Source organism: Misgurnus anguillicaudatus, chromosome 3 (assembly GCF_027580225.2).
Source record: "Misgurnus anguillicaudatus chromosome 3, ASM2758022v2, whole genome shotgun sequence".
In the NCBI taxonomy this organism is placed as follows: Eukaryota; Metazoa; Chordata; class Actinopteri; order Cypriniformes; family Cobitidae; genus Misgurnus; species Misgurnus anguillicaudatus.
Window position 1 is genome coordinate 5,567,446 of NC_073339.2, and position 9,897 is coordinate 5,577,342.

At 37.2% G+C, this 9,897-nt stretch overlaps 2 protein-coding genes across 2 annotated transcripts in view; both read right to left on the bottom strand.

The window, feature by feature from the left end:
* Positions 1-2,877, bottom strand: part of LOC129443937 (NACHT, LRR and PYD domains-containing protein 3) — a 104,945-nt gene extending 102,068 nt beyond the window's left edge. The window contains exons 1-3 of the mRNA XM_073860203.1: positions 2,321-2,877; positions 2,068-2,161; positions 8-113 (exon numbers count right to left, since the gene is read on the bottom strand). Coding sequence (XP_073716304.1) covers positions 8-113; positions 2,068-2,072 — 111 coding nt within the window. The 5' untranslated portion in view covers positions 2,073-2,161; positions 2,321-2,877. The remainder of the gene's footprint in view (positions 1-7; positions 114-2,067; positions 2,162-2,320) is intronic.
* LOC141349154 (NACHT, LRR and PYD domains-containing protein 3-like) overlaps positions 1-9,897 on the bottom strand; it is a 110,630-nt gene that overhangs the window by 52,342 nt on the left and 48,391 nt on the right. The window lies entirely within an intron of this gene.

Below are 9,897 nucleotides of genomic sequence, written 5' to 3' on the forward strand. Positions count from 1 at the left end.
ATTAAAAACCAAAACCACGTTTTTTGTGTTCCTGTAACTGAGGTGGATGATGCATAGACCGGTCGCTCTTCAAGGACACACAGCTGGGGTCTGATCTGTCCATCTGAACTCGACTGTGACAAAAGAGAAATTTGACAAAGACAGTGTAATAATGATAGACTGTATAAGACAGGAGGTCCTGCTGACTTTTTTATTTTTACAATAAATTTGTTCAATGACACAGATATAGCTCAAAGCAATGATGATGGGCCAATGCACAACACTTCATAAGGGCTCATAACACAATGCAATAAGTGTGTAAATATGAACCTGTCTGTGAACTTTAGGTTAAAGCCTCATAATATAATGTAATGAGATTACAAGCATCAAAGTTTGATTTCCCTCATTGATTTCAATCTTTGACATGGCCTTACTCAGTCATTATTAACACTTTCCCTGCCATTGAGGAGTTAACTCTTCAATTAAGAAAAAATGCTTCCTTGCCAATGATGAGTTTTTCCGGTAATCCGCAATACCGCTTCTATTCACCAGATGAACTCTTAAGCAATTTATGCAACCCCTCCCCCAAAAAGTTCAGACACAGCGTGTGTTTTGTTCGTCGCTCTAAATCTGATTTCTATCAGAAGTCTTTCAAAAAATAAAAAATGCAATTATCTCAGCTTTTTGCTCAAAATTTGGTCTTTTTGAAGAAACCTACTCATATTTGAGAGGTGATAAAAAGAGAACAAATGAAGGTAGGATGAAACTTTTTTTGTGAAAGCAGAGGATCTGTTCTTTGTATGTTTATATACTGAAAGAACAACATTTTCTGAAAGACATTAAACTTTTACGAAAATCATAAAAAAATGCTGCTGCTGGCTGGCACCTTTTTTAAGAAATGCTGGCAGTGAAAGAGTTAAAGATATCAAGGTTATATTTTCACAGAATTTTCTTTATATTAATGTGGTAGAGGTTGACCGATATGTTTTTTATATTTAGAATAGATGTAGATATTTAGATATTTAAAAATCATAAAAACTATTATGACTGGTCTTTTTACCATGCTTTTTATTGCTTTGTAGGATAAAACCTTTTTTGGTATACCTGATAAATTATTTAATCCTAAAATTAACATAGTAAATGTCTATTTTTTTAGTTTAGACTGTTATTTAGGGCAAATCTTTCTAAACACTCTCAAAGCACATTTACATTCTCATTTCTGAGGTGCTGTGAGTGATGGATTGTGTGACAGTGACGTCTTGTACTTGTACTGGACGCTTTAAATTTGCCCGATCACGCTATTGTTTACTAAAGCTATTTGTGAACAACTCACACCTGCAGTCTCACGTCATGGTCAGGAAGAGATCTGCTTGCAGCAAGAAGCAGCATCACGAGTTCTATGTCACAAAGTTTTTGATCTTTTTCTTCATTTAGTGACATTAACTTAAATATGTGTGGACAAAAATATATGTTAATGATTTCCGATTGATTTGACATGTCTTATGAAGAAAATTACTTTACAATGTTACTTTACAAGTGAGAAGTTTTGGATATTTTATCTAAAAATTAATTGACGACTTACTGCAATATCTGTAAAGTGTTTATTTATCTGTCAATAAATATCTGTTTTCAATTAATTCAATTATATATATATATTTTATAAAATACAATGTTATTTACGTTAAGAATAAGCTCCAGGTCATGTGAACAATAAACACTGTTTAACACATTATTTTTAGTTTGATTATTTGCATTCAGGCATATAACAATATTGAGGTTAGGGAAACGTTATCAGAACATTGAGACAACGTTCACCTAACTTTCGCACAAGGTTAGGGGAACGTTCCCAAAACCTAGAGAAAACGTTCTACTGACGTCAAGAAAACTTTCATGGGGAACCAGCAGGTAACGTAGGGTGTCTGTTCTGAGAACCAAGCGCTAACGTTCCCCAAACGTTCTGGGAACCAAAAATTGTTAGCTGGCAGGTTGCATTCAGAACTCAAAACACAGGTTGCTATCTAAACTAAACATTTCACATTCTGGTTTTAAGTTTAGTGATTGCATGACACTATGCGCAAACATTCATACCTCATGTTTTAATGCAAGACAGAGACAGTACGAGGAGACGGAAACACCCACTGGAATACTAAATGAATGTTGAATCAGATAAACTCTGACCTGCCATCTGGAAAAAAACCAAATAAAATGTAAATAACAATTAGAAAGAGACAACAGCTAACAACATATATAGAGATCATCAAATGTGTCACGCCATGACAGTGCCATCTTGTTTTTATGGCGTCGTTCATCGATGCACTTCAACATACCGTATTCCCACACTCATCTACGTCGAAATAAGAGTTATCCTGTCTTGAACAACGCGTACATTTCTTTAAAACGCGCCTGTTAAAACAATCTGTTTTAACAGAAGTTTTTGTTTACTAATCGCAGTACTAAAATGGCGCCGCCGCCAGGCTAAGTTTACTTTCACTTTTGAATTGAAACACCAAACACGCTGGCGCCACCTGCTGGTCAAAATAGTGTAAAAGCAGATCTGTCCAAATATTTTACACTTCTTTTTACAAAATAATAGTAAGATTGAAATATGTTTTTTTTTAAATCATTTAACTTAATTAAGACATAATTAAAAGTGTATTAGGTGTTTTTAGTTTTATTTATGGCAAACAAATAATTAAAATTACTTAATTATGCAAAACTTTGTCATTAAATGTGTCAATAGAGTGCCGAAGTAATGGCGTCACTTTGTAGGCTAAAACGCGGAAGTGAGTTAGCATTTTAGCACTACGGGTTCCCTCGCCCTGAAGTCTATGGGTTTTTTGAATGGGTTTTTGCTAAATCGCCTGAAATAAAGTCTGTGGTTTACAAAACCTCTAAATATTTTCACGTTTTGTTCTATGACATAAAATACACCAGTTATAATCTGCTTGTGATTTTTTTAAACTTTATTGTGGCTTAAATACGGTGGTTGCTAACAAGTTGCTAATAGGGACTACATCCTTGGCGGGGAGTTTAGATGTCATCATGACAGGGAATCTGTCACTAGCCTTTCAGCCTCACGTTCTCAGAAGTTTACCTTTCAGTTAATATACATAACGTTATATATTTAGTCTTTTCAAATTGTAGTTTTTCCAAATATTGTTGTACTGTGGAGAGACTGTAGTTTGACATGTTTTGTTTTGTCCGGAGATGCAACCACAAGTCGTCGATGAAAGATGCTCGTTTACCGTCCGATGTTCCCCAGCGGAGACTGTTCGTGCCGTAAGGTAAGTTAACACAACGATGATTTCAATGTGAACACCGTATTTACTACAAAAATCACACTTTACTACTAAAATAACAAAGATTAATATCATTGTTACCTAATGCCTAACTAGTGCTGTTTACAAATAACTACAATCATTATTATTATTAGTGGGTAAAGCAAAGTTAAATAAAAGTCAATAAACCAGGTATTATTTTGAATATTTTAATTAAACACATTTCTCGAAGTAACGTTAGCCTTTAATAAAACTGCAGCGGATCTAATCTATCTATTAAACAGCAAAGTAAACAAGCTTTAAGATATTTTAAGAGAAAGACACAGGTAAGTTATTTTAGCTGTTGATTTTGTAATGAAAAACGTTTATTCTTGCTAACTTAGCCTTTTTAATTCCATCTGACCGTCAAAGTATCATATCTTTCGCGTGTTGAGCAATATGCACCATTAAAGTTTGGTCGTGCATGGCCACATTAAGGCAGTAAATACGGTGTTCACATTGAAATCGTCGTTGTGTTAACTTACCTTACGGCACGAACAGTCTCCGCTGGGGAACATCGGACGGTAAACGAGCATCTTTCATCGACGACTTGTGGTTGCATCTCCGGACAAAACAAAACATGTCAAACTACAGTCTCTCCACAGTACAACAATATTTGGAAAAACTACAATTTGAAAAGACTAAATATATAACGTTATGTATATTAACTGAAAGGTAAACTTCTGAGAACGTGAGGCTGAAAGGCTAGTGACAGATTTCCTGTCATGATGACGTCTAAACTCCCCGCCAAGGATGTAGTCCCTATTAGCAACTTGTTAGCAACCACCGTTTTTAAGGCACAATAAAGTTTAAAAAAATCACAAGCAGATTATAACTGGTGTATTTTATGTCATAGAACAAAACGTGAAAATATTTAGAGGTTTAGTTAACCACAGACCTTATTTCAGGCGATTTATCAAAAACCAATTCAAAAAACCCATAGACTTCAGGGCGAGGGAACCCGTAGTGCTAAAATGCTAACTCACTTCCGCGTTTTAGCCTACAAAGTGACGCCATTACTTCGGCACTCTATTATATGACAATCGTTTAAAAACACATAAATACACATAGTTAACCAAATAAAAGTTTACTTTCATATTTGCATGACAGTTACAGCAGGGCTTCAATTCTGTTAATAGTCAAGTAATAGCAGCAATAGTCAATTTAAGTGTACAATAAACATACGTTTTTCATTACGTAGTAGGGGAGAGTGGGGTAAAGTGAGACATCGGGTAAAGTGAGACACCCCCTGTATCTAGGCAACGGAACACATTTGTGGTCCTATGACTATTATCTTTTTAAGCCCCTCAAATTTCCCCTTGGCCATGAAGGACAGAACCTCATGCTGCTGTGGTTAGCATGTTTTTTTCACAAAAATATATTTTTTGCTTGTAAAAGTAAATTTTCTTGCTGTCAACTTAATCAACTGTTGTGCCAAAGCAAATTGATTCAGGTAGAAAAACTTATATCACACATGTTTATGAACTACCAACATATAAAACCTTGTGTTGATGCTAGCTGAAGATTAGCCTGAATTTCCAAGAGAGAGAGTTTTTTCCCAAAATGTGGCGGTGGGGTAAAGTGAGACAAATGCTGTGGGGTAAAGTGAGACATGAGGCACAAGTTCAGTTTAGTCTAAAACATATTTTAATGTAATATTACATTGCATATGTTTTATTTTTAATGTTATAAACATTGCAGAAAAACCATTATGTCTAGTCAATACACCAGGAAGACAGCCTGGGGGAAAAACACCCCTTGAGGAGAGGGAGAGTGCAGCTGCTTAGGTCAAGGAAGGAAAGAAGTCTCTAATGCTACGTACACACCAAACGCGAGGCATAATGGTACTGTGGGTTCACACCAGACACGAGTTCAACAATTTGTGCAAGTAGATTACATACAAAGTCAATGCAAAGACGCGATCAGACACGTCCTCGCGTGTGGCGATGCGAATGACGTGATATGGGTGGCGCTTTTGCCACGAAAACACGTGCTATTCGCCGCAAACACGTCTTCGCCCAATTTGAAAATATTCAACTCGAGCGAAAAATTCGCATGTTAAATCCTGCGAGTAATCTAGATCGAGTAACGCGATGCCCCGCATTTGGTGTGTACGTAGCATTACTCACTCTAGATTACTCATGGGATTTAACATTGTGTCATGCAAATTTTTCGCCCGAGATAAATATTTTCAACTTGGGCGAAGACATGTTTGAGGTGAATAGTGCGTGTTTTTGCGGCAAATGCTCTGCTCATATGGCGTCATTCGCATCGCCCCAGGCGAGGATGCGTCTGATCGTGTCTTTGCATTAACTTTGAATGTACTTGCACAAATCGTTGAACTCACGTCTGGTGTGAACCCACAGTAAGAGCAGCTGCAAGGGACAGAAATATTGATAGATGGTTCTAATTGTCTTTTGCGCTGACCCGCAGACACTAGCTGGCTCTAAGGGTCCTTTGTTCTGACCCCCAGACTGCGTTCTAATCTAACTGGTTCTATATGTCATTTGAATGTTAAAAAAAATTTAATTGTCGGAGCCAATGTTGTATAGTGGGCAGCGCTCCGACATGTGGTGCTGTCACACTTTCTGGGACCCGAGTTCGATTCCCGGCTCGTGGTCATTTGCCGATCCAATACCCTTCTCTGCTCCCCGTCCTTTCCTGTCCTCTCCAAAACTCACTGTTAAATAAAAGCAAAAACTGGCCAAAAAATATAACTTTTGAATTATATTATGTTGTATTTGATTTTGGTTCAGAGTTACTGTACTTTTAAGTGTTTAGAAAAATAATGTTCTTAATTGACCAATCCCCTTGATTCTTTTACTAGTCCAACATTAGTTCTGGAATGTGTGGTTGTCAGGCTAGCCGTCAGGATTTTATCTGTTACAATATGTGCTGTTATGGTAGTTTCAGAGTGGAAAAAGTAAGTGGATCAGTTTACCCCGAGCTGGTTCACTTTACCCCCTTGATTTTTCTGGTCTGTCTCAGTTTACCCCTAAGCTGGGGTAAAGTGAGACACAAGACCACTTTTTTTAAAACAATCATATTTTCACTGCTCTTTGTCCTGAATACATTCTGGTAATTTCCATAGCTAGGAAACATCCTGAATTAATGGGAAATGTGTAAATTTGACTGATATATCATTTTAGCTCGCTTAGAAGGGAGCAAATGTAAAAAATGTCTCACTTTACCCCACTCTCCCCTACTCAATGTTTTTTGTTATTGTATAGTGTACATATTTTACATGTGATAGTAAATAAAAATTAAAATATGAATGTAGTCCTATATATATTTATAATCTGCGCGAGCCCGTCGACGTTGACTTTCTTTGATGACGTTTGAAGGCCGTTCCAAATGAGCGGTTATTGTCCGTGAAGTCCACTTCAACTGATATACCGTGCTCAGGGAATAGGGAGCAGTGAACACTCCGTAGGGACCCTGTCGAATGGAACGCACCTTAAATGAAGCATCGTTTGCTCAAATCACATGTCTTTGCCAGTTAGAAACACGCTCCGAACCAATTGATTCGAAACAAAAGATTCGTAAAAGTTTCGAAGCCTCATCATTTTGACAAATGGCTTATATCTTAAATATACTAGTCAACATTTGAAGTGGATCAAAACCTTTCATAAAAGTTGTCTTAAAACCAATACCCAGACCTGTTCTTGTCTTAGGACAACTTTGATTAACTTTTTTGATCCACTTCAAATGTTGACTAGTGTATAATGTTCTTACATTCATATGTAATGTTATTTAATGTGACTGTTAAAATAGCATAGAGCAGATAATAATAAAGATGTGAGAGTTAACTCTTTACTTTATTGAGGAGGTGTACTTCTGGTCAGCCCTGCCATTATTCATTTCAATTTTGAGTGTTCACCCTGGAAAAGCCTTTTTTTTCACCGGCCATTCCTCTAGTTTATAATTGGAAGGTGTATACAGCTACTCAGATTCCATAATTCTTGCACGTATGTGCACCGCCACCTGATGACCTTAAGAAAAACAGTGAACAGTGGGGATAGGAACTGTAGTCTGTAAATATATGTGGATATTGTAATCAGACTGACCAAATATGATGTTGATATTGTTAAATCTCTTGATTTAACAGAGCAGTGAATCACAGTGTTTCCTGTTGCCTCTAAGTGGCGCTATGACTGTATCTGTATTTTGCTATGTTGATGTGTTTAGGCCAGGACCCTTATTAACCGTGTGAAGTATGGGGCAGGTCGGACATTGTATGCTTGAATAACAACAACTTCCAGTTTCATGGTAAAACATCAAACTTTGCCAGTCAGCCACGAACACGACCTTTAATGAACATTCAGATCTATGAAATTTATCATCACAAAGTCCTTAAGATCTGTCTGACCAAATAAGATGATGATCTACAGGACTGTTCAGTGGAGGAAGTCCGAGCAGTTATTTGTGTGCTTTGGTTCACCCAGGAGAGGTCTCCAGGCAACCAAGCAGGCTCTGAGCAAGTGGATTGTCGACACAATCTCATTAACATCAGAGGATTCCCTCTCGTTGCTGTGAGGGCCCACTACACACGGGGTATGGCTGCCTCTGAGGCCTTATGGACAGGCACGTCACTTCAGGATGTATGTGATGTGGCCGGTTGGTCTTCACCGGTCACTTACGTCAGATTTTTTAATTTAGACCTAGACCCCTCTTTAGGGTCACAGGTTCTTTTGCCTTGACTGTGTTCAGTTATACACGCTACAGGCATTTGGTAGTATGGAAGCATGGGCATCTCTTTCCCCAAGCGTTGCTATGGCGACGCAGCTCAAGTTCCTCGAAAGGGAACCCTGTGTTCCCTGAGAAGGGAACGAGATGCTGCGGCTGCGTCTCCATGCCATACTCCCTGCATCCCTGTAGGCACTTGCTTCAGCACTTGGTAGCAAGCGTGTTTGTGTGGGATGCCTTCTTATACCCCTGGTCCGCACAGAATCCACCCAATATCCAATCATCGAATTATTGATAATGTGTTACACATGCTTCAGATCAGTCACACCGAGGCGTTCCCCAAAGTGTTGCTATGGCGACGCAGCATCTCGTTCCCTTATCATGTGAGACTTTACCCCACTTCTGAGTCCCCTATGATCATGAATAATAAATATTTACACTTTCACTGGACGGATAACATGAGTCTCTTATCAACACACCTTAAACCATCTCACATTCACTTTCCTATGATTGATTTATCATTTATTCATTATAAAATGATAATATCTCTTGGGCTCTGTAAGGTTGTTAGATCAGGTCTCCACAACAGACAAAATATTTCTGATCCAGCCCCAGACGCCAGATCCCGTCAGAAAATAAATGTACTTGTTTAATAGTCTTCTGTCAGTTAAGAGGTTGATCGATCAAAGCTAGAGCCAAACAAAAGCCAAACACCAGACAAAGTTTATGATGGTAAAATAGGAACAGAGTTTTATTGAACAGTCTCAGTGGCATATGTCTCAATGTTCAAACATCATCCAACCAGCATGAATTCAACATACACTGTTATACCAAAACTGCTTAATAGCAACATCCCATAAGTTTTCATAAACATTCTCTTTATCTATCTCTGTTTACAGACAGGACAGCTCATGAAACTTCACAAATATGAGATTGAACAACAATTAAATTAATAAGACATCAAATAAAGAAATATATTTGAAAAAATTAATAAACATAAAATATAGAAATAAAATGAATGAGTGAATAAATTAATAAAAAATAATATGATACAAATGATAATAATGAAATTGATGATAATAATAATAGTGATGAATAATCAATCAAGGTGTATAAAGGATTCTCAGGCTATCTGAAATGTGTATATGTAACAGGTATAGAAATAACACTGTTAAATATAAGAAATCACACAAAATTGTATATATATCTCATACGGTTACCTGATTAAAATGAGCGCTTCCCTGGTTGTGATGTCTCATGTTGACTTAACTTCCTCTGCTACTACATCCTCTTCTCTTTTGTAGTTATCTTGTTGAAGAGGTAGGTTTTTCTTTAGTCTCCTGGTATTTTATTTATTTTTAATCTTCTGAACTTATATTTTCACTTGAATTAATTTTGTGTAATGTTATTTTATCTGTGTGGTTAATCGTGTCATTTTATACTTTTTGGGGCAGTTTCACGTATGGACAGGGATTAGCTTAAGTCAGGACTAGGCCTTAGTTAAATTAGGCTATTTAAGTCATTTTTAAAAGCATAATTTACAAACATTACTGGTGTGCATCTTCAGACACAACACTCGCACTGATATATTTTAATATATGTCAGAGCAAGTTGTTGTCGGTTAAGACAACACTAACATTTAAGTTAGTCTGGGAAACAGCCCCTTTGAGTAATAATCTTGTCTTTAAGTATGTGGAAGAGCGAGCACATGGTGATAAATGTACAACGTGTGTATTTTAGAATGAAAAGGGCAATACCATCTAAAGAGGCTGCTTATTTGTTTCATGTGTTATGTAAAAAAATGGTCTTGGAGAAGAACCGAAGCCTGCTGTCCTGTGTCTGATTTCGTAAAGTCACAACGCAGAGTCCAGTTATTCCACCGCTGTCGCTGGCTGCATGTAAAGTTTGGCGTCAC